This window comes from Taurulus bubalis, assembly GCF_910589615.1.
Source record: "Taurulus bubalis genome assembly, chromosome: 19".
Classification (NCBI taxonomy): domain Eukaryota; kingdom Metazoa; phylum Chordata; class Actinopteri; order Perciformes; family Cottidae; genus Taurulus; species Taurulus bubalis.
In genome coordinates, this window is record NC_136607.1 from 3,475,684 (window position 1) to 3,501,247 (window position 25,564).

Here is a 25,564-nt window from a genome sequence, read left to right on the forward strand (position 1 = left end):
TCCTCGGGCATCTCAATTACCGGTCCGGAATCCGGCCTGACCCAGACAAAGTGGAAGCTATTCGGCAGCTGTCACCACCAGCAGACGTGCAAGAGTTGAGAAGGATTCTGGGAATGGTGAATTATCTGGGAAAATACATCCCCAAACTCTCAACGGTAGGACAGCCGCTGTACGAGCTCCTGAAGGACAAGAATACATGGACATGGAGCCACGCACAACAAACAGCCTTTGAACACATCAAGGAGCTGTTGACAACTGCACCAGTACTCGTTTTCTATGACTTAAGCAAGCCTCCTTGGCCACCCTTCTCGAGTCGCCGTAGCTTCAAAGGCATGAAGGTAAGCTTCCACATCGTCGGTCACGCCAAGTTTAGGGATGAAATCAGCTGCCCTCGGCTTCGACTCTGGCCTCTGCCGGAGCTCCTGCTCCTTCAGTTCATTAGCCCTGATTTGCTGTGCCAACAGGTCACCGCTGATTTCCTGCTGCGCCCTCTGGCTCTCCAACAGCATCTGCATCAGTGGCTCCATTTTGGATTGGTGGCCTGGGGTTTGAAGTTCTGAAAAAAGTCAATAATCCTTTCTCAATCATCCGCACTTTGGCCCCAGTGCCCACATTCCCCACCACCTGTAGTGTCACGGGCTGTCGCTAGGACAGGCTAGCCTGGGGCAGTGCAAAAAGAGAGCTGGACACAGGCACGTCCGAGGGTATTTAACAAAAAGTAAAGGTTTATTTCCCATCCCACCATCAAGGTAACGTCCAAACAACAAAGTATCAAAAAAAGGGTCCAGTTAGAAAACATAAAACATCCCGGAGGAGAAAGTGGTTGATTAACCAAACAAAACTCAACACTGGTGAGTCCAGGCTACGAGGTCCTCTTCTTTGTCGTCCTCTTCTTTGTCGTCCTCTTCCAGGTGCTTGTGGGTTCACCTTCCGCTTGTGCCCCTTCTCCTTCCCAGGTGCTCTCTCTTAAGTCTTCCAGCCCTGCCTCAATCAAGTGCCTTAAGCAGCTGCAGCTGGGTGAGCGGTGAGGCAGGCTGGGAGATGTAGTTCTTGCCCTGGCGGCCATTTTGTAGTGCCCCTCCACTACCTGTCCCCTTGTGATGCCACACAAGGAATAGGGTTCAGTTACAAGACGGTGGCCTATGCATGAATGGACAAATGGCTCTCTACTCAGTGCATCGGCAACCACATTCTTTGGGCCAGGGACATAGTTTAGGTCAAAACTGTAGGCTGCAAGCTTTGAAACCCATCTTTGTTCACATGCATCTAACCTAGGCTCAGTCAAGATGTATGTCAATGGATTATTATCTGTCCAGACTGAGAAACTTCGCCCTTTCAGCCAATGGCTAAATTTGTCACAGACCGCCCATTTGAGAGCAAGAAACTCTAGCCGATGTGCTGGATAGTTCAGCTGGGAGTGTCACTGGTCTAGCAATCTTTCCATCAGGAGGTAACTGTGAGAGTACAGCTCCAAGGCCATCAAAGGAGGCATCAACAGCGAGGATGAATGGTGCGTTAAAATCTGGATGGGCCAAAGCGACACTGTGCACAAGCTCATGTTTCAAAGTTTTGAATGCTTCTCTGCACTTATCAGTCCAGTCTGTCGGGGACAGTTTAACATGGCCCTTTTTGAATTTTGGTTTATGGCCCCTCCCTCTTGTGTGGTGTGGCAGGCTCAGCAACAAGGTTGAACAGTGGCTTAGCTTTAGCTGAACATGCCTCAATAAAGTGATGGAAGTAGAGAACCATTCCCAAGAAAGATCTGATTTTCTTAGCACATGGTGTTTTCCCGTCAGACTCCATCAGGTCAGTTTCCTGCACATCATTTATAGCCTGCACTTTACTCGGATCTGTCATAACACCATCTCCACATATGATGTGTCCCAAAAACTTGACAGACCGGCGAAGGAAGTGGCACTTCTTAGGTGAGAGCTTCAAGTTGTTAGTAGCAAGGCGTGAGAAAACCATTTGCAGACGCTCAAGAGCAACTTGTTCTGATGGAGCAAAAACCATAAGGTCATCCAGGTAGTATAACAGGCTTGTGAAGTTCTCATCGCCAAAGATGGACATCATCATTCGCATGAAAGTGGCAGGACTGTTTGTCAGGCCCTGGGGCATTCTGTTATACTCATGGAGACCAAATGGGGAGGAAAACGCAGTGTATTTCTTGTCGTCCTCATGCATTCTGACATTGTAGAACCCTGATGTGAGGTCCATTGTGAAGAAGAACACATTGCCACCAAGTGCAGCAAAGGAGTCTGTCTGATGAGGCAAAGGATGTGCGTCCTTCACTGTTCTGGCATTCAACCACCTGAAGTCATTGCAGATGCGAAGATCACCAGTCGGCTTGACAACCAGGACGAGGGAAGATGCATACTCGCTCTGAGATTTACGAATTATCCCCAATTCCTCCATCTCATTCAGAGCTGTACGAAGCTTGTCGTAATGGCACGGTGGGACCCGTCTGTATGGAAGTCTGAAAGGCTTGTCATCCACCAAGCGGATTCTGTGGACAAAATCTGCCGCCTCCCCACAGTCCATTTTGTGTCTTGAAAACGTTGACTCATACTGCTCGATGAGCCGCAGCAGCTTATCCTTCCACTCAAGGGAAACTTCACAAGAAGATAGGTCCACATTCTGCAGGCCCATGTCACTCAGGATGCGCGTTATCTCCTCTTCTGACCTTGGTGAAGGTGGTGCACTCTGTGTGTATTGCGCATTGGATTGGATGCGATCTGGTTCAGGTAAATCCTGCACAGAAACACAGGGGGACACATCTGCAACCTCTGCATTTCTTTTAATGGTGAGAGGCTTGTCAGTAGGATTTACTATTTTGACTGGAACCCAGCCATCTCCCCATAAGGAAGTAACAACTCTCCCCACCATAATTTGTGCAGGCCTGGCCTTGGACTGAGTGGGTTCGATGATGACCATATTCCCCACTCCAGAGATGTCAGATGCAGGCAGTTTAGCCCAATGTTAGGGATGGACTGTGAAAGTTTTGTGGCAGACGTCTCACATGCATGCCATAGATCCACTGTCTACTAATGCTCTGCGGACATGCCCGCCATCAGTAGTCATGTCTGTGTAGAATAGACTGTCAGTCTTTGAGAGTCTCTGCAAGCCTTGCACAATCAATGTTTTTTGTGACGGCACTATGCTGCTGTAGTCGTGATACAATGTTTCATAATCATCAATGTCTGTCAAATCCGAAGTGGGAGGCTCACTTACTCGATCTACGCTGTCCTCTCCTGCGCGCAGATCATTCAGATTCCCTGCTGACCATAGGAAGAAGGACGTCTTCCCTCTGGGCAGTTGCGCCTTGGATGGCCAGGTGAGTAACACAGGAAACAGAGCCTGTTCTCTCGACAGTGTGCGAGGGCAGAGTGAGAGCCGTCTTTACATATGGAACATGGCGTCTCATTTAATCCCTCAACGCTTAGAAGCTTGTTGTTGGAATGTGGCTTTCTGTTGGCTTGAGTCTGACCCGGGCACTGGAGCAACACTTTTTCTAGCATTCCAATAAACCTCTCCAGAGTAAAGGTTTAGTAGCATTAGCGCTAACCTCAACTTTATTCATGTTGAGTCTGCTACCCCCCACTGTAGAAGATCTGATTCCCTTCTCTAGATGGTATTCATCTAAGACTTCCTGAACTTCACGAGCTGACCATTTATCCATCGTCTTGGACCTAAAAGTAAGAGCTAGATCTTTACTGGGGCAGTGTCTGATGAACATACGTGTGACTCCAATACTGGGGTTGTCAAACATTTTACCCTGCTCCTCAAGACAACTTGCAGCAACATTAGCAGCTCTGTTCAGTCTAAGCCAATACTCATATGGGTCCTCCTGTTCTTTTGGCATGTTGGAATAAAAGTCAGCTAGAGGCAGAGAGGAGCAATGGCTCGCACTGAAATGTCTGCGCAGGAGTCCATAGATGGCCTGTGGGTTATGCTGGACATTAACCTCACCGTTTCTTATTCCAAATCTCACAACGTCCTTTGCTCTGCCTCAGGTGGATGAGAATTTCTTCAGCCTGATTCTCGATCTGAATGTTACTCTTTCTGATATAATTTCGCATTGATTCCTCCCATTCATCAACAGCCAGTGTATCTGAACTCTCTCCTCGGAATGCAGGTGGGTCCTTGACTCCTCTCTGAGTTACCAGCTGGACTTGGGAGAGATCCAGTGTGCGGCTGGTGTCACTTTTTTTGCATGTTTGGGCTTAATGTGTCGAGGCGTGACATTATGCTGTCAGCTAGCTGCCGCCCTATCTGCTGCACGATAGTGCTCATTTGGTCAGCTAGTCTCACATCCTCAAGAGGAGGGTCTGGAACTGATGTACTAGCGCCCTGTGGTGGATCTAACTCAACTATAGGCTGACTCTGAGGTGTCACTACTTCCCTATATCTGAAAGGACTGTGCACAGAATCCCCACCAAAAGCTGTTCTATCCCCCACCTGATGGCCACCCAGTGAAAATGGAACAGGTGTGACATGCAGTCCTCTACCCCTGCCAAAACTAGGAGGAGTCATATCGGAGGTAATAAATCTGTTAAGACTCATACTTTTACATATAACAAAACAGACAAAAAAATGACATACAGTCTTAAGAGAATACGGCTGTTAGCTAAATGAACCTGACAGAAGAATCACAGCTCCGAAACGATGCGGTGGCGAGAAGACATCTGTCCGGTCCGGCGTAGTCATGGACGGGTCACGGCACCAATGTAACCACTGTGAGATGTCTTCTGCTTATATGACTCTCCTGAAGCTGCTTTGGTTCAACACCGTTTTATTCATGTGTCTGCATTCAAGACAAGGACAAAGGACACTTGTAACAGTCTGCTTCTTGACAAGGATCCTTTGTTACTGAGCAATAATACAGTATTTATACCGAATTAATATGGTGAACATTAAACAGTGATCAGTGATCGTATAGTGATTTCTTTTACATAATAAAATAAATGAAACAGAACAGAAAATCTCTCTCTCTTAAAAACATGAGAAATACAAAACAAAACACCACCACAACAGAACAACATGCTGTACATACCTGCATTCAAGACAAGGACAAAGGACACTTGTAACAGTCTGCTTCTGTATAAAAAGACGACATTGTGTTAGCATCGCGCGCTAGCGTCACGCTAGCATAAGCTAACTACTAGCGACGTTAATGTTGACATTAAAACGAGTAGTTTACAGAATACAAAACCAGGTGAATACAGTAACTTTACAACAACCAACGGTCACTCAACTCTCACATACTTAACTAACATACTTACGTAACTTTTCTACAGACATTCGGACATATTACCTTGACAAGGATTTTCTGTTACTGAGGATTTCCCACAGTCCTTTGCGGAATATATATATATATATATATATATATATATATATATATATATATATATATATATATATATATATACAGTGCAGGTACAAATCTACAACAGCAGGTGGCACAGTTTTCCCTTTTTAGCTGGATTTATAATGCATCCTTTTCAACTATGTTACATGAGCACAACCACCACAACCAGTGTTGGGGTAGTTACTCAGAAAAAGTAACTAGTTACAAGTTACTAGTTACTTCTGAAAATTGTAACTAGATTACTTTACTAGTTACTGCATTTGAAAAGTAACTTCACTACTAGTTACTTTACTTTCCATTTTTTTAAGCAAATGTCCAAATTAACCGCAAAGATACATGGACAAACATCATGGCCCTTTCATCACTTTATTTTCAATAAAGGGCATCTCTTAGCCTTTCCACATAGTGTATTGTAATTGTAAACATGTAAAACAAAATGGCATATAAAACTCAGCCATTAACTTGAACGAACATTAACCCTGTTCACACTGTCTGACCAAAGAAATATGCCTCACTTTAAAATCCATAAACAACAGGATACACGAGGCTGTGTATGGTGGGGACATTCAGGTCAAACAGCATAACACATTAAAAACAGGCTTTTGGAAACATGAGACCCCACTAAACCAAATGGGGGCCGACTCCTAAGAACAAAACCAGCTTGTTATAGGAATCATTGTAGTGGTTTAAGAAAAATAGGAAAATAAATGGCACTTTTTCCCATAAAATAGAAACAGAAATGCACTTAACCCAAAAAATAGAAACTGAAAATGCAATTAAATAAACAGAAAATCCACTTCATCATTGCCTAAATAAACAGAAAGTGCACTATATCCTATGAAGTTTATAATTTTTCTCTATTCCCTAACCCTTCAAAATAGCGATTGTATCGCATGAGTAAAAGTCTCTGGAATCTTTTACCCGACAGCCTGTTCCTCCTTGGGGTCAGAACAATACTGCCCAGGCTGAAAAGCCTTTCGACAGTGTTGTAACTTGTTTTATTACATGATTTACTCTTATTGTGAAGAGCATGTAAACAGGAAGTGCTTTTACTTTGAAGGCATAAAGTACAGTGATACGTGCTTGTTGACGCTAACTAATGTTGATGTTACGTGTGGAAAATATATTACATGTCAGGTGCAAGAGCGTGTTCTCAATCGCTTTAACAGTTGTAATACTGCAGTTCACCAGTAAAGTGATTCTGTTCATACCAGACGTGTCTTGTCCTCATTAGAAGCTCCACGTCATTACAGACAGGTGCACTTGATGGTATTGGAGTGTTGTATTGCTTTGCAATATCCTTAATCCTAGGGAACCTGGAGAGAACCTCCCAGTTGGATCCGGGCACTCCGTCTCCGTCTCCTCCATTCCCCGCTTCCCTCCTCCTACGCACCAGCAGCTACATCAATTAAATCACTCAGATCGGAGTTCTGTGATAGATTGTTCATGCAGGAAGTGTCGTGTGACTCGCGCGCCGCTAAAAGAGAACTTTTTCGGACTGGTAAAAATGTCTTGAGTAACGCAGGAACGCGCGTTACTGAGGTCTAGTAAAGTAGTGTAGTTACCAATATTTTGAGTGTAATGCGTTACTTTACTTCGTTACCTATAAAAGTAATTACGTTACTGTAATCCGTTACTTTGTAACTCGTTACCCCCAACACTGACCACAACTACCTGGAGTAATAATCTCAGATTATTATAACAACAAGTGCACAAGTTATCCAAAGACTGAAAACTGTTTTCTCCAGGTTTGGCATTCTAGATGAGGTGGTGAGCGATAACGGACCCCAGTTTTCAGGTGTGGAGTTCAAGGAGTGTGCGAGGCAGCTCGACTTCAAGCACTGCACATCCAGCCCTCACCATCCACAGGCCAATGGGCACGCAGAGAGAGCCATACAGACGGCAAAGAAGATTCTCAAGCAAGAAGATCCTGTGATGGCTCTGATAAGCTATAGGTCCACTCGTTGCTCCACCACAGGTTTCAGTCCAGCCGAGCTGTTGATGGGGAGGAAAATCAGAACCACACTCCCCACTCTGGAGAAAAATCTCCTACCCAAATGGCCCAGCAGGACAGCTGTGAAAGAGAGGGACGGGAGGGAAAAGGCTAAACAGGCTCACTACTTCAACCGCCGTCATGGAGCCAGGCCCTTACCTGCCCTGCAACCAGGAGATGTTGTATTCTCCAAGTTAGACCATGAAAAATCGTGGTCTTTGCCAGCGGTGATCTCAAGTGAGAGCACTACCCCGAGATCCTTCGTCATAAGGACGCAGCATGGAGCAGAGCTGCGGCGGAACCACCGTCACCTCCAACCAGTGCCTTTTCCCCAGCCCACCCCAGCAGCACACGGGGAGATCAAAGGGACAGACATACACTCTGACGGAGCTACCATGTTAGAGACTGCTCCTATCAATCAGAGTGTGGCAACACCCACAACCCCTTTACCCGGTCAGACTGTGACCAGATCTGGACGGGTCTGCAAGCAAATCGACAGACTTGACCTATAGATGAGTGCAGATCATATGGCCTTTGGGAGGGGGGGAGAAGAGAAAAGAAAAGTTGTACTGACATTGATGTGGTTAATGTTATTTGTTGGTAGTTATTTGTTGGTAGATTGGAAAAGACCCGTGTTTGTTGAAATGTCTCCATTTTTAGTTAATCTTGGTTTATGCTATGTGCTGTTTGAATAGCCGGTGATCCATTAAACTCAGTTGAGCAAACTAAGAAGCCTCCAAGGCGTCCAAGGTCCAGGAAGGAAGTTAGGGCATTTTTCACACACCTACGGTTCACGAAATCTGCACTAAATGAATTGCTCAAAATAGTTAACTTCACTTAACTAAGTCAGACATACAAAGTTTAACAGATAGAGCTATTTTATAGTATAAAAAAAGCGATGATATGCATAATTAAAAAGAGGAAACATATCCTGGAGGTTTCACTTTTTGTTCTTTCCTGTGTTTGATCATCAACCAATAAACCAGTAACACATATACTGCTATATGAACCTCTTAACTGGTCTCACACGTGTTTTCTGTATATTATATCTTTTGAAATTATTCAAATAGCCCTTGTGGTTGAGGAGATATTCTGTATTTAGTATGGGTATGCAAACCATTCGGAATTTTTGAGAAAAATGGCTGGGGGGGCTAACAAGTTAAACCTGATTTCCACCGCTTCACAACATGAACTGCGTGTAACAACGTAAACCGCGACTGTTTTACAACATTAACCATGTGTTACAACGTTAACCTTGACTGTTTAACAACATTTAACCGTGTTATACAGTTAATCACATGCTACAACGTTAACCGCGACTTTCACAACATTTAACCACATTTTACAACGTTTAGAGGTAGAGGTAGTTAGTCGTAGGTGGCCTCCTAACTCTGTACTGTACAGCATTGTGTAATGAAGTGAAGTGTGTTGAGGTGAAGTAAAGCAAACTGAAGAAAAGTTAAGTAAAGCTAAATAAAGTACTAACCAGTGAAATGAGGTGCAGTGACATGCAGTGAAAAGAAGTGCAATAAAGTAAATAACCAGTCAAATAAAGGAAAGTGCTAATTCCACCAGGCTGTAATGCTACACTGGTTACAGAAAACAAGCCGAACAAAGTTGTCACTCATCTGAATGAGCTTTCCTACGCTGTGACAAGAAGCATTTAGTTGTCATGATATTCACAATTTGTTTCAACAACAAAATCACCACAAATCAACACCTTTTCCCTCCTCATATATACTGCCAATAAACTCCTGTTACTGTACAGCTTCTAGCTGAGACATTACATCATGTCATCAGTTTCACTCTGCACATGCATTTTCTGCATCAATTGGAAGAACTATATCAAAACTGCAACACCAACTGGGAGGAATGGGACTGATACTTGATTTGAAGCCTTAGGATCCTAATCTTTTACAGCCTTTACAAAGCCCTGAGATCCCTCTTTGTGTGTGTGTGTGTGTGTGTGTGTGTGTGTGTGTGTGTGTGTGTGTGTGTGTGTGTGTGTGTGTGTGCGTGTGTGTGTGTGTGTGTGTGTGTGTTAGGTCCTGTGTAAAATGTAAAACTGTCACATACATTAAGTATAAATATAAATATTTGTCTGCTGATATTTGTAAGGGATAATGTATTCTGAGCTGGTCATTATTATTGCAAAATTAACCCCGGCAGGATGTGTTTGAAAAGTCCTAAAGAGCTGGTCCGCACTGCTTACAAATCATTTGGTGATCATAAAGAAAAACGTATAATGATGGGCATGTACAACGATTAATTCATAACATAGCATAAATTACAGCATTACTATCATTAAACAATATTATCTTATACTTTTTTAACAGTGAAATACGTTTAATTTATCATTTATTAATGATGGTTATTTAAAAAACAACAAACGACAAAACCCTCACCCCCAGCGTCTGCTGCCGTTTATCTGATTACCGCGAACAAGAGCTGCGTCTACTTAAAGTGACACGCGCCACAATAGTTAGACTACCGGAGAGAGGAGGAGGAAGAGAGAGAGAGAGAGAGAGAGAGAGCGAGAGAGAGCGAGAGAGAGAGAGAGAGAGAGAGAGAGAGAGAGAGATGCAGATGAGGACAGGGAGCAGCATCCGCTGGTCGCCACCATCTTCTCCTCGAGGTTATGACACCGGCTGTGATCTGAGCCTGCAGAACATAAAACCAAGCTCTAAGAACCCCCCACCCCTTCATCTCCCCCTCCTCCTCCATCTCCATCCTCTGCTCTCCACTCTGCGATGCGCGGACTGCCAATGCGTCACACTCTGCGTTCTTCCTGCGTGCGTCGTTTTCTTCCGCCGACGCGTCGCAACCACCTCGCCTCATTATATTAGGTCATGAGATCGGCTGCAAAACACGCGGCCTCGCGCGCTCCACTCCTGGCTGCACGCGTGAACTCCGCAGCCTCCGTGGCATCTATTGTAACGTGCCAATAAATCCGCGTTCGTCAGTCCGGCCTTTTTTTTTGCATTTCTGCGCCCTCTGTTCGCCGCCCATGCGTCACCGCAACCGCGCCACCGCATCTCTTCCGCCTCCTCCTCCTCACCCCCGCATGGCCTCTGAAATCCACGTAAAAGGCGCACTGTCGTCGTCGTCCTCGTCGTCCTCGTCTCCGCGTCCACGCCCCTCGCTCCGCCGCTGATGCGGTGCGCCTGGGTGCTCGCCATCTCCTCGTCCTGGCCGACCGGTGATCTGGTCCGGGGGGGCCGGTGTCCGCAGAGAGGCAGGATGGTGCGGATCGTCAGCGCGCTGGGGCTCGTCATGTTCAGCGTGGCGCTACTCATCCTGTCGCTCATCAGCTACGTGTCCATCAAGAAGGACTTTCTGCTCAGCACCCCCAGATACGGACCGAACGGAGGACCGAGGATGTCCATGTTCCACGCGGGGTTTCGGTGAGTGCCGGGAGGGGTGGAGGGAGGCCCGGTTGCAGAGCTGCAGACAGCCAGAGCATCGAAACAGCTGAGTGTTTGGATTTTATTTTTAGTGCATTCAGGTGTGCACATGCTGACAGGGTAGAAAGAAACAGCTGAATGTGACCAAGAGTCGAATGTGCCATTTCAAAAACCTGAAATTATGTTATTTATTGTGTGTGTGTGTGTGTGTGTGTGTGTGTGTGTGTGTGTGTGTGTGTGTGTGTGTGTATATATATATATATATATATATATATATATATATATATATATATATATATATATATATATATATAAATATATATATATATATATAAAAATATATATAAATATATACATATACATATACATATATATATATATATATATATATATATATATATAGTTTGTGCTGGAAGAGTGGAGTAATCGAACCATTGAAGACGTAAACTTTGCCTCTTGAAAAGGAGCAGCAGATGGAGGCCTCTGCTGCCTGAGGCCTTGCAGCTCTCAGACTCTGCTGCTGTGCTTTTCATGCAGTATTTGTGGTTTGGCTAATCCACACCGCAAAGTATTAAAATGCTCACTCTCATCATTTGCACACTATGAGGCCAAACCTATGCAGACAACATACTTAAGTGTGCTTTTGTTTCGGGGCTGTTGTTATGGTTTGAGCCACACAGTTTCAGTAGTATTCTATGGTAATGCTGCAGCATATAGTGATGGATCAGACACAACTTTGTGCTACCCTATATAGCCAGACAGAATAACAATGTTGTTTTTTTACTTTCAATGATAATGTTTTTAAAACAGTTTCTTAAATTTAACTACATTCTTTCCAAAAGACACGGCCGGGGCCCCCAGATGGGTCGCAGGAGATTTTTGTTAGGTTTGCCAGATGAATGTCTTCCGTTGTCTTTTTTATTCAACATTCATATCTGCAGTTCACCTTTGAGCCACACGAGGAAGCCTGAATGTTCGTAGTGTTCCAATAATTATAGCATTGGTTCTATTATGAAAGGCTATTGTACATTAAGTTTTTTTAACTTATGAGAGGAACGAGATAGCATGTTAGCTCTGCTTTAATGCGTTCATTTGAAGTTATTTAAGGTGTGAACGTGTGAACATTTCTTCAACCACTTAAAACAACGTTGTGATTGATTGAACGTAGATACTGTATCTCTTTAAAGTGCCCAGCTTATCTAATCACAATGGTTTTGTCATGTTTAAAAAGTTGGTCCCCAATAAAGAAAAGTTTGGCTTATGGGTAAAGGTTAGGGAAAGGTCGTACTTCTGTTTTTTAAAAAGAAAACATGGTTTTCCGCCCATTCTCCATCAAAACGTTCTTACTCGGTTTCCTTGGCCTCGCTCCTTCATTGAACATCGGTACAGTGGTGAACGTTAGTCGTGTGCTTTTGGAATCGTTCATGAATTCTTTCCTGAAAAAAAGTGCGTTGCCTTGACAACACATCATTAGCACACGTAATAAATAGGGATGGGTATTGTTCGGATTTTATCGATACTACAATCGATACGATTCGATTCCTTATCATGGCTGCAGCCTCAGCTTGACTATCTACAAAAAATGTAACTACATTTGAAGCTAAACAATTAGCTCAGCGATTATATTTCATTGATTAGCTTGTTCTTCTGATTAAACTCCGTCTGACTCCACTAATGTTACCTGCATTGGACGAGGACGAACAGCTGCTCCACAAACAGATTGATGTTCTGCTGTTCTCTGATGTGATAAACGGCTGCTGTTTCCTCCGTTATACTTGTGAGGGTTTCATTGCGTTCGTGACAACAAGAGTTCTCAATATCTATTTGAGTAAAATGTAGCCATCTTTTTGTTTTGTTTGTTTTTGTTCTAAATTTTGTGTCTATTCCACGAACGGCCGTGCAACTGGATGTGTGTCTCACGCTGTACTGACCATGACTTCACCCCTCGGTCAAAGACAGACAGAAAACAGAGAGTGGACGCTGCCTTTTTCCCGTGGAGAACTCACTCCATAACTTCCTAAATACCGATAGCGGAACCATTAACTCCAGACCTTATCGATACTCCGGGTTTTTACAGTATAATCGGTTCCCGTTTAGAACTGAGTTTCGGGCAGCATACCTAGTGCTAAATAACATGACCACTTTTCGATGACCACTAACAGGTTATGAGACGATGGGCCCCTGGTTATACAGTCACCCAAACCCTCCGCCTATTTGAACTAGACAACATATTGAATAGAATATTGTAAATAGAATTTGAAGTATGTTGAACAATAAACAAACTAGCTATCCAGCGCTGCCCCCAAATCAATACAAATATTTTCCCGAACAAATGAGAGCCCATGTGAACTGTCGGCCACAGCCTGAGGTAGGAGTAAATAGAGTTAAATAGAATAGTGGAACAACTTAGTAAGTGTTCTTTATCAGGAATCAATGGACACCTTGCAGCCACTCAGAATTGAGTGTACCGAAAGACCATAGTATAAATAAATGAGTTTATTCTTTTCTTAAAAGTTGTTTTTATTCATCTACTACTAGCAGCTACACATATATTTGGATAGGTTACCGTATTTGGAAATGGCTGAATCTTGATTTAGAACGACTTCTTTATGATTAAAATGCCTTTATCCATTGCCATCGGATATGGAGAAAATAATAATCTACCAAGGCAGAGAGTCAAATTCTGGGCAGAACTAATTAATCAAAAACATCAGCAACTTTATTTTAAAGAGAAGACAAAGCAGCTGATGCTTTGCTTATTGTCGGATGAAGCACTTACGCTTACTGCTGCCTCGGCAAAGCATTTTTATTAAAAGACTTGAAATATCTCTCAGCAGGATTGACATTTTATCATAAATATACAGTATAATCAGACATCCTATCCATCCATAGACTGTATATAAGAAGTGATGCAGTCATCGTGACGTCTCCCATTGGTGATTTCAAGCCTCGATTTTGCCGTCACCATGTTGTTGATTTTGCAACCAATAAACGGCGGTTACCATGTTTAGAATGCGGAAGAGTGACGTAGAGACGCCGTATAAGTCAGTCAGTGTGTGAGTGTGTATCAGCCTGAAGGAAAACAGGGCATCTGTCACTTAATCCTACAACTGTGAACTTGATCAGCTCGTTCACTCACAGCTCCTCTGCATGTTTGAGTCCATTTGCTGCAATGTTTACAATTATTTTAGGCCCATTGTGATGTAATTTGTTATAAAGGATTTAAGGATTACAAATTTATATTTATTTATATTATTTGTTTAAACTTCTTCGATACTGAACAACATTATTTTTTTGTTTGTTTACGGTTGCTCAAGTTAATTGAGGTCCTAAAGGCCCATCAGAACTTTACCGCCTCCAAAAATCACTAACAATAATATTCTACAGGGTCTAAGACAGTGGCGCTGGCAGGATTCTATTTCGCCGAACAGCATCCCGTCATGCGCGTATTTATGTATACGATATCAGACAGCAGGCATAGATATAAAATGCACGGCCCGCCACTGCATTTTACAATTTATAGGACCTAATGATTTAAATTAAAGTTATCAAAGTGTTTTTAATGGGAAGTTAATTTACCTAAAAAACTATTATCTTTTATTTACAGACGTCTCTTTCCTAATGTAGGTCTATGGGTCTAAAGTCTTTTGGGGCCACATGGCATCATGTGACGGACCCGTAAGTATAAATTAGCTTCAAAGCATGCTCTTCCTGGGGACTTGGTTCCCATGCCTGCCCATACGCAGGCTACTCAGTGAGCAAGCAGGAAAGAAAGATTGATTTATATATTTTTGCACTAACATTGCCGATACAATGCCATAAAACCTAGCCTACCACAGACAAAGAACAGACAACAGGCGTGAAAAACATCAACAACTACAGACAGCTAAATAATGGGCCAGAAGCGCCTTTGGGATGTATTAAAAAGCCCTTCCCACCCTTCTCAATATGCCACTACAACATTACTTCCAAAACATATTGTTATCATGTTTTTATCATGAACAAAATATTCTGCTTCATTCTATATTTGTAGGCATTTAGCCTTTAAAAACTGCATTTTCACTGCCGGGGCTTCAGCCTTGATAGAGCCCAGACATGATGCCCATAGAAACATAAAAGTCTGCATTAGGCGTAAAAGCAACAGATTCTCTCATTTGACAGCATCAGAACAAGTTAGGCAATAACACCAATATGCAATAAAGTGCTGGGGAACAAAATGCAACCATCAACAAGATCCAACCCTTTAGCAAAATGATCAATGCAACTTCAGTTTCAATCACCAATTACGATCACTTGAAGACAAAGTCCAGTCTGTCCACTTTAGATGAATTTCTCAAATAGCCGGTCATGAAGCTAAACTTGCTTTCATGGATGCTGCACAAATCGGTGTTGTCCTTTTGTTTTCCTTGCATATGCTTTTATCAGTTTCAGGGCAGTAAATGTCCTTTCTATGGATGCAGTAGTGACAGGGGCGGTTAAAATCAAACAAATTAATGCATGATGCTGATTCATGCTGTTCCAGAGTCCTTTACGTTGGAGAGGTTAGATAGGTCTTTCCCAAAAAAGGACATGGAATACATCACAGACCATTCCGTTCTCAGCTGTGCAAAGTCAAAGTGCGAAGCTAGTTTCAGGGAATGCAGTCTTTAAGGTGGTGAACTGTTGGGGCAGAAGGAAACAGAATTAAAACTTTTTTGTGATCTTAAAATAATATTGTCAATAATGTCACCCTGCAGCTTCTTGCAGCGAGTGAGGATAATAAAGTTTGTACATATTTGTTTCTGGGAAATGTTTGAGTAAACATGTGTCACATAGAATAACTATTCACCCCGTCATGTGTTTTAGAGGGAGCTCTTACTACTCGGCTACCAAAGTGTTCTTGCAACTCAATTTCAAAGTCATGGTTTAATTGACATCCGTTGTAACACATCTTGTATCACTTCCTGCTAGCACATAGTAAAACACATAGTATGTACACAGACTGCAAAACAAGCATACTATGAAAATGAGAGTATAGTGGAATTGGGTGACTGTGTTTGATTCTGCTGCACAATTGTTTTCCACAGATTTCAGTCAGGCCACTGTAGTACAGCTCCAAGTAAAATCATTCTGTAAATCTTTGTCATTCTTCACCTGTTCGGTCAGGTCCAGAGGGTGATGCTTAAAACGGTGTCGTTCTGATGAAGGTTCTGGAGGCCAGTAATCCGCCCTGGGATCTGATTTACAGCATAAGAGTCACATTCATTTTCTTCCCACTTGTAATCATTTTCCTCCTTGCTCGCCGTCACCGCAGGGCCAAGGTCACGTTCAGAGTGAGTTAGATGCGAAGGAGGGCAGCTTTTTGAAGGGAAAACACTCCCATGGACAAATCTATATAAGTTTCCTGTTGTGGTGGTGTGGAATAAGAGTTTATGATCAAGAGAGTGGTGAAATGTTGGTCTTGCTATGAATGCGGTGCAGCCAGTTGATGGTCCATCTTTCCTCTGATAAAGGATTTTGGCTAGATTACATATACAAAGAATATGTTCCAAACAATCTTGGTGACCCCCTGACCTTTAATCTAGCACCACCATTTTGCCCACATGTTCACTGGACTCTAAAGATCGGATTTCCATAAAGTTGTATTATCATTCATTATGACAACTGAATTAATTACGTAGGTGTAATAGATAACGCTAGTCCCAAACTGGGCTGTATGAAATAAATGATCATGGAGCTATCATTTAGCTGTCTAGAGCACAATCACTACTGTCTAATCTTTACATCTCTCGTTTTGCAACTGACCCTGATTCTAGGCTGTTTTACTGCCACAACCTATCTTGCAATTATTCATTGCCGTATCCTTTTATTCCTTTATTGTAAAATACTTTTTGCTGGGAGACGAAGTGAATCAGATGTTATTTTGGATGATGAAATTTGCATGGCCGGTGGCTCCGAGTGGTGAAAGACGCAGAAGATCAAACAAGTTCAGAAAAATGTAATAACGGACAAAAGTTTCATAGATGATGTGTGAACGTCACAACTGCAATGTGAGATCATACTTATTTAATGTGCAGCGTGGTGCATTGAACTAAATGCTAACGCCAGCACACTAACATGCTCACAATGACAATGCGTCCATCAATCTTTGTTAAGCACGTTATTTAGTATGTTTTTTTTTGCAGGGAATTGATAAAATAATGAATTGAACTGATGAAATTAACATTCACATCTAATGTTTGTGCTCCATGAAATGTTTACAAATTATTACAATTCAAATGAATTCTGAATAAAATAGTTCAGAAATCTTCCTCAAAAACACATTGCGTCGCTGGAGGAAAAGTCAGGGGATCACCAAAGTCAATAGGATTCGCCCTCTGGGAACCACGAATGTCATAAATTGTTGTGCTAATGTTGAGATATTCCAGACGTACATTAGCAAAACTTTCTTCAGGAAGTTTTTACACAAATTTAAAGTGTTTAAAAACCATCATTCAAATAGTTTTTCCAGTATAATTTGGCTCTCTGGTGGTTGAGAAAAATGAATTTGTGACTATGATGATACATTACATTTATAAAATTAATGTGACTGAGCTCAGCTTCATATTGTATTGTTAATGTTGGGTCACTCATCTAGTGAACCAACATTTCTTTTTTGATCTGTGTATTTTTATTTTAGTACAAAAGAGTGCAAAAAACCCAAATAAAGAGATATTATATTACAATAAGTGTTTCGTTGTTACAATAATATAATATCAAGTAAGTATTTGAAATGCACTTTACCACTGCATGCCAGGTCTTTATAGAGTCTACTAGTATTTGAGATGTTCCTCTCTGTCAGATAAATGTCATTTTAAAGTCAATGGTGCTGATGAAGATAAGAGTGAGTCTATTTTTTTTGTTTTTTGTTTTAATTCCTCCTGCAGCGAGAGGCCACCTCGCAAACCTGACCTGAGGTGAATACAGAGTGCTGACATTTGAATTCAAAACACAAGGATTTACTCTGTCTTTCTTGTTCCTTTATTTTAATATTCACATTGTTTCATGGGAGCTTGTTTCAATTCAATGCAGTTTATTTTGTACAGCCCAAAAGCTTTACAATCTGTACACATACGACATCCGTGTCCCGGGACCTCACATCGGATCAGGAAAAACTCCCCCAAAAACTTGAAAAAACCCTTTCACAGGGAAAAAAGAAACCTTCGGGAGAACAACAGAGGAGGATCCCTCTCCCCAGATGGACAGAAGCAATAGATGCCATGTGTACAGAATTGTATCTATCTATCTATCTATCTATCTATCTATCTATCTATCTATCTATCTATCTATCTATCTATCTATCTATCTATCTATCTATCTAAACACAAATCAATATTCATCAATAGTCTGACACTGAGCATCAAACAGTTTCTGTCACTAACAAGATACAAAGCAGCAATGACTCTATGACCCCGATGATTACCCTGATGGCTTTTGGAGGGTGTGGTGTTGGATTTGAAACAGCATGAAATATAGAATTGAGAAGAATACTAAGAGTAAAAAAAAGAAGAAAAAAACATTTTAAAAATATATTTCCAATTTTTCTCAGATCTTAATTTGTGGAGTACTTTTCATAACAGAATAGTGTGTCACATAATCTCATTATTGCATTAGATTATTGCAGTACATTACAGTAATATATTAGTGTTAGTTATCTTTGACACAAGTACATTTTTTATTCAAGGTTATATTCCTTGATAATAACATGAATCATCTGCATATTTGGGGATTACAATTTTGTTTTAAAAATCTTTTTTAATCTTGGTTGTTATCTTCTGCATGCATATTTTGAATATATTGAAACAACCCGTTCTTACTCCCAACTTGTCAAAATGGCAGTTTGGTTTAAGTGGTTGGTTTGACGTACGTTTGACGAGTTGGGAGTGAGAACGTGTTAATTTAAATGTTGAGCAAAAATAAACAATCCCAAATACAATATGCTCAACTTTAGTATTCCCACTGTATTCTTCAGAAAAATTCCAGTCGGTAGCTACAGTACATCATGCTGATCCGGACTCAGCGCTGCACCTCTCTGGCTTAGCCTCTGGCTTCAAAGATGACGAACGATGCAACAACAAAAATAAGCTGCTGGATGTCTGACTGACATCAGATCCAGGTCAAACAGTATTTACACATACTTTTTAAGGTTTGTCTTAGACTGGTTGGACATCACAGAGGTGGGGTTTAGCATGCAGGACAGTATAAGTCACAGAATGTTTGAATGAGCCTCCTGATGAGTGATCAAACCTCTGACGCTGTCTGAACTGTCCTGATTGAATAAATTCCACCGACTTCGCTCTTCATGCGAGATGTACCAAACTGATTTGCAAAATACTATTTGACCAGCTGCCATAGCAGAGTCTTGCCCTGAAACCTTGACATTTTGATGTTAATCTAAGGCTTGTATATACCCACTTTCCATTGTGGGAAATCCTCTTTGTCCATCTTTTCCAGAGTCGGATGCGAAGATCGTTTTCAGTGTTCAGCTTACCACAAAGACTCGAGGCAGGTGAAAACTGCCAGCCTAACTCTATCAATGGGGAAATACATACCTCCACAGACATCTCCAAAGCTGTCAGCATGTTTTATCTTCTTAGACAATAAAGTGCAGAGTTCTAGGTAGCTTAATTACTGGACGGATATCACAAGGAACCTGATCATTTCAGACACTCAGGAATTTCTAAAATACGTAATGAGATATGATGAAAATACAACCTCCCCCACACAAATTACTATGATATATTGCATTAACACCCCTACAAAGCAGAGTTCCAGTTGAGAAAAAGGGTCCTTGACAGGACTTTTGAGAAGCTAGGTTCAGTCATTCTACCCAGCCGTTGTTGGTCAACAAATACCTAACTGCTGCTAAAACCACAATGTTTCATTTTCAACATAATATTCCTAAACAGGCTATAAACAAGATGAAAGTAAATCATTGGAGTTGTTGAAAGAGGGATTCTTTTGATGGAGTGAGGCAATCAGTTTTCCTCTGCTTCCACTCTTTGTGCGAAGCTAGGCTAAACACATCCTGGACCTTTCTCTATAGAGATGAAACCAATACCCATTATCTCGTTTGACTTTTGGTAAGACGGAGAGTGTTGTATTGAGAGGAAATGCGGACTGAATGTTGCTCTACCAGGAGACAGCAGCATGGACAAGAAAGAGTCAAATGCATTCAAAATGTCAAGTTTTCCATGCAAAATTCCGACATATAAAAAAAACGCTTACGAAGTACATGATTACACTGGTAATCTCCTGGTTAAGTTTTGTTTTTTATATTTTCACTGTAGCACTGGAAGAGTCTTCCTGCACTGCAAAAAAACAACAGTGTTCATCTTATCAAGTAGGTCGACTTCATGTTCAGTCAGTCTTTAAATTAGATCAAATTGACCAACGAGGGACGTCATTGGATTTCTCATGGAGTTTAATAAATGTCTTGAAAGGCGTTTTAAAATCGTCTCGAACGTGAAGGAAAATTAAACCAAATTTGGTTGAAGGGTTTATGAGGTTCACTCATATGAGGTACAGAGTCTCAAATGAATGATGACAACTTGCTAAGATGGACAGAATTCCTGCTACCTTATTGCTCATCTTCCCACAGTATGCTGGGTTGAGTTGATTCTAGACAAGAGGCTGCGTTTACACTGAGCTGATAGTGTAAATCTGAAAATCGTAATAATTTTTTTTACTGCAGCTGGTTTCCTAAAGGAACAAAACCCTCACATATCTTTTTGAGGCCTTTTAACTTTGTGAAGGGGGTGGTACTGATACTGTAATATCAGTTATCATTCATTTCCTGCGGAGTCCAATTGAAGATTAACTGTAATTTTGCAGTTTTTCTACAACAGCATCAAGAAACACAAGCGGTCAGGGGATCTCACTATCAGTTTGAAAGTATTTCCACACCAAGTTTAAATTTACGTGCAAGATATTTAAACAAAACTAAGCAGGTAGTTTATCAAATTTATATCATTTTTAGTCTTTTTGTTTGTTTGTTATCTTGTCAATAAAAAACACAATAGCATCGCTGCTGCTGCTTGGATGCAAACAAAGTGTACAATCCGACCTCTATCTCTATTTAGAGTAAATTGTTGTAGATTTATGCACTTTTGTCCACAACTCAAAGTAATGTGGTTTATAACCTGACTGTTTGTATTTCTTGGCCTGTCAGACAAATTACTTTTAATGCTTTGCAATGCAGGTAAATGAGAATATGTTTGCATTACCTCCAAACCTTGTTTTAAAAGAGCTAAAATGCTCAAAACATTTTCAAATGCAAGTGGATGAAGCCGACCTCCTCTGAACACCTGAAGACTGGATTAACCTCCGTGTCTCCCCTTCCTCTTCCTCTTCCTCTTCCTCGTCTGTGTAGCTCCCAGCTGGCGTTGAAGTATCTGGATCCAGCTTTCAGTCCTCTGACCAACGCTCTGAGTGAGGACCTGCAGAACTCCTCGAAATGGACCTACAACAGTTCTGCTTTTCTTCAGCTGAAGTAGGTTACTCTGTCTGTGGTGGGTTCTTTTTTGGCTGTCTGAAGCACAGCATGCTTATGTCTCAAGTCAGTTAAGACAAGTCAAATTGGAGTCTTAGGTCTTGTGAAGGCCAGTGTGTCATGTCGATTCTCCAGTCGAGCCCAAGACAATTATCAAGTTAGTCGAGACAAGTACCTGTCTTCAGTCTTGACAAAAGCCAGTCTTAACTCAAGCCTACTGTCCTTAAGGGCTGGTCCAAGTCAAGTCCAGTTTTTCTTTCGAGATAAATATATCTCAAGACTTTAGCCTTTTCAAAGCTATTATAAATTGTTAAGTCCATAAGGGCAAGTCCGAGCCAAGCTCAAGTCAAGCCGTTTGACGTCCGAGCAAGTCTCAGGTCTGCTGTCTTATGTATATACATCATATGTATGTATGTACTGTTTTGCGGCTTGGATGTTTTCGCTTACAAGCCTGAAGTCACATCAAATCTGATGAAATGCTTGCAGTCGCCAAGTCCAAATCAAGGGGAAGTCCCGGTTAAAAGTAGAATATTTTTTGGAAAGGGAGTTGAGACCCTGTTCAGATAAACTGATCATCAGATGAGAGAAACAGAGCAACAACAATACAAGAGAACAACTGCATTGACATCAACAGTTTTCTTCATCTGCACATTAAACATGTTTAATGCAGATTTAAATGCACAACTGCTATTAACTGATGTATACTGTGTTTATCGTTCATAAGGTCTGTATAGCATTACATTTAAAACCCACATTTTGTTTCTTTAATCCACTGTTTGTCATTATGTTTACATTCATTCATGGTCACTGTGCCAACTGTCTCGTCCAGAGTTGTGATGTAGCATACACTGAACAGAGCTTTAAATAAGCTTATATTCCAACATGAAGCAACATGAAAGAGCATTCTTACTTCTGAAAGATTATGTTTAATGTCAAAGGGTCATATCTCAAATTGGACAATCTAATATCATTGTATTTATAGTTTATTTTTGTGTAATTGGTTATTTGAGTTATTTTGGTAACTTTAACTTAGTTATCTATTCATTAAAAATAGCCAATGTTCCAACGCAGGTTTCTCAAACTTAAAAACAAAATATTGAATAATTTGTGGTCCATGTTATTTTTTTCCCACCTGGAACAACCTATGTTCCAATCCAAAACCATTGTACTGCGTAGGTATTGCTATTATTGTGTCCACAAAAATGTCTTGCAGAAACGAGATCTCCCAATACATCGACATCCCCCATAACTTCACACTGACAAGAGACTCAGTCCGAATCGGACAGCTGATGCACTACGACTACTCCAGTCACAAGTACGTCTTCTCCATCGGCGAGAACTTCCGCTCGCTCCTCCCCGAGGCCTCGCCGATCCTCAACAAGCACTACAACGTCTGCGCAGTGGTTGGCAACAGCGGCATCCTCACAGGCTCGCGCTGCGGTGCCCAGATCGAGAAGTTTGACTTTGTGTTCCGATGCAACTTTGCGCCGACCGAGATCTTTAAGAAGGACGTTGGGCGGCGGACCAACATGACGACCTTCAACCCCAGTATCCTGGAGAAATACTACAACAATTTACTGACTGTGCAGGACAGAAACAACTTCTTCCTGAGCCTGAAGAAGCTTGACGGTGTCATCCTGTGGATTCCAGCGTTTTTCTTCCACACGTCAGCCACGGTGACGAGGACCCTGGTTGACTTCTTTGTGGAGCATCGAGGTCAGCTAAAGGTCCAGCTGGCATGGCCCGGAAACATCATGCAGTATGTCAACAGGTAAGACACCCAGTAAGACATTAACAACAAAGACCCCATCTGTTAATATTATATAATGCCATCTTAACATGCGCGTTTGCATTTACACCTGGTATTGATTAGCGTTCTGGTTCTCCTTATTCTGCCACTACTACGATCAGACCTCAATATGCAAATTAGGTAGGCGGAGCTATCAGACTTGTCTCGGTGCATCTCTAACTATATTCACCTTCAATTCTGCTCGTCTTGCACACAATTAGACACATTAACACCTGCTAAAGATAGCCAAGTATGTCTACTAAAAAAGGTAGCACACATAGTCTCTCTCTCTCTCTCTATTTTTATGTCCGTTTTATGTCGTCCCCATCTCTGTCCTTTTTGTAGTAGTTAGTGTGGTTGCATTGTATTGAGCATCACTCTTATAGAGCAAAGAGGAGATTTAGGCTCCAAAGCCGGATTATAAAGAAACAGCTATTTAATGAAAGGTAAGGCACAGAGCTGGGACTGTGTGTGTGTGTGTGTGTGTGTGTGTGTGTGTGTGTGTGTGTGTGTGTGTGTGTGTGTGTGTGTGTGTGTGTGTGTGTGTGGAGAGGGATTTAAGTCTGGTGCTTAGTGTTGTTGCAGCAGAATAGGCCACTCGTACAGTAGCCTAATCTTCACCAATCCCATTAAATCTACCTGCTCTGGAAGAATTACCACGTTCAAGCAGCTCAGTCGGCTTTCAGCACCTCAAGCATGAGGTGCTGAAAGCCGACTGAGCTGCTCTTTGGAGGTGGTAGTGTTGAGGCCGGTCTGGAGAGCCCCCCCTCTGATTCTGCAGAGCTGGATGGCTGATTAAAAAAAACATCAGCAGTGGTCATATTATTTATTTTTTCCTCAGATTCAACCATCTGAAATCACTGCTGTCAATAACAGTTTATTCTCCGATTCTTTATGATGACTTCAAAGGGGAAAGTACAGGCTCTAAATATAAGGAAACTCTTATAGCTGGTGTGGAGAATTAACTGTCAGGATGGATATAGTCATCGTGATGTCACCCATTGGTTTATGGACTGCAGTTATGAGGCTTGAGCTTGGCGCCATCTTGGAATAAGGCCGCCGCCATGTTGTTTATTTTCACAACCGATGAACGGAAGTCACCATATTTGGAATGATGAGGGGTGACGTAGACATGTCGTATACGGCTCTGGTACCAGCAGCGACCTGTCAATCACAATAAGCCTGTCCTGAAGCATACTCCGCTTTATGGTCTATTGTACTCTAAAATGTGACCATAATTTACTAAATGAACATCATGCTGTATTGAAGAAGACTTGAAACTCGAGATTGAAACCATAAACTCATTTTTACAATGTTTACTGAGAGAAATAAATCAAGAGAGAAGTATGGTCATTAGCTCATAGACTTCTGCATCCAAAAGAGCTTCCTGCTGGTCAGTGAAAAATAAAGCAAGTTTTGAGACATTTCCACATCGGCTTCATTCAGCTGAACCAAAGGTTGCCGCCTTTATGGACAGACACTGCAAACCGCAAATGTCATTCAAAGAAATGGGAGTAGCACTTTTGCCACAATGCCTGATTTGGTGTGAATGCAATCTAACACTCCACGTTGAAAAATATATGGCTCTGATAATGTATAAATGTTCTCTTCACAACAGCTACTGGAAAACCAAGCAGCTGTCTCCGAAGCGCCTGAGCACCGGCATCCTGATGTACACGCTGGCGTCCTCCATGTGCGACCAGATCCACCTGTACGGCTTCTGGCCCTTCGGCTGGGACCCCAACACGGGGAAGGAGCTGCCGTACCACTACTACGACAAGAAGGGCACCAAGTTCACCACCAAATGGCAGGAGTCCCACCAGCTGCCAGCCGAGTTCAAACTGCTCTACAAGATGCACACGGAGGGACTGCTGAAGCTCTCCCTCTCTCACTGTGCTTAGGGCTAAAAACTGCAGCAGGTGTGGCGCTCTTTTCGGACTCCTTTCCAGCACTTCCATGGGCCACAATTGTCGAAATGACGAGGCAAACAAGGGAAGATTTCATTATGGTTTGTAAGCGGTGCAATAGGTTCCTAAACCCAAAGCCACATTTGACGAACCGTTTGTATGACTGCAACAGCTCAAGTAACAAGGAGTCTTATTGTTTTTTTACTTCTCAAGAATCTAAAGACAAAGAGGACTACAGTTTTGGAAAAGGTGGCTGCAGATGGACTTTTGGGCGACGTTGCTTTCATGGCAGAATATCACGATCTTGAATTGCTTCATGGTGTTTTTAAATCGCTCGTCATTATCGGACTGCGACTACAAATCACATGAACGCTGCGTCAAAGAAGGTGGATCCCTCCTCCAGTTCTATGAGGTTGACGCAGTTTGGGTTCTGATGTCGGGGGGCTCTGAAAACTGAAAAGTTTAACCTGGCCCATTTTTTGCTGAAATTTTACGCGGCACCACGCCGCAACACGCTGAATGGACCGATCCGATATCTGAAAGCGCAAATTGCTTGTAGATTCAAATGCAAAGATTTTCAGCCTGACAACTTT

At 42.0% G+C, this 25,564-nt stretch overlaps 1 protein-coding gene across 1 annotated transcript; it reads left to right on the forward strand.

Moving 5' to 3' along the window:
- Positions 1-10,601: 10,601 nt before the first annotated feature.
- Positions 10,602-24,965, forward strand: st8sia3 (ST8 alpha-N-acetyl-neuraminide alpha-2,8-sialyltransferase 3; the record flags this gene model as incomplete). Its single annotated transcript, XM_079234835.1, has 4 exons — positions 10,602-10,765; positions 21,156-21,275; positions 22,489-23,046; positions 24,683-24,965. The coding sequence occupies 4 exons, from the start codon at positions 10,602-10,604 to the stop codon at positions 24,963-24,965; spliced, it is 1,125 nt and encodes a 374-aa protein (XP_079090961.1).
- Between the last annotated feature and the right edge of the window lie 599 nt (positions 24,966-25,564).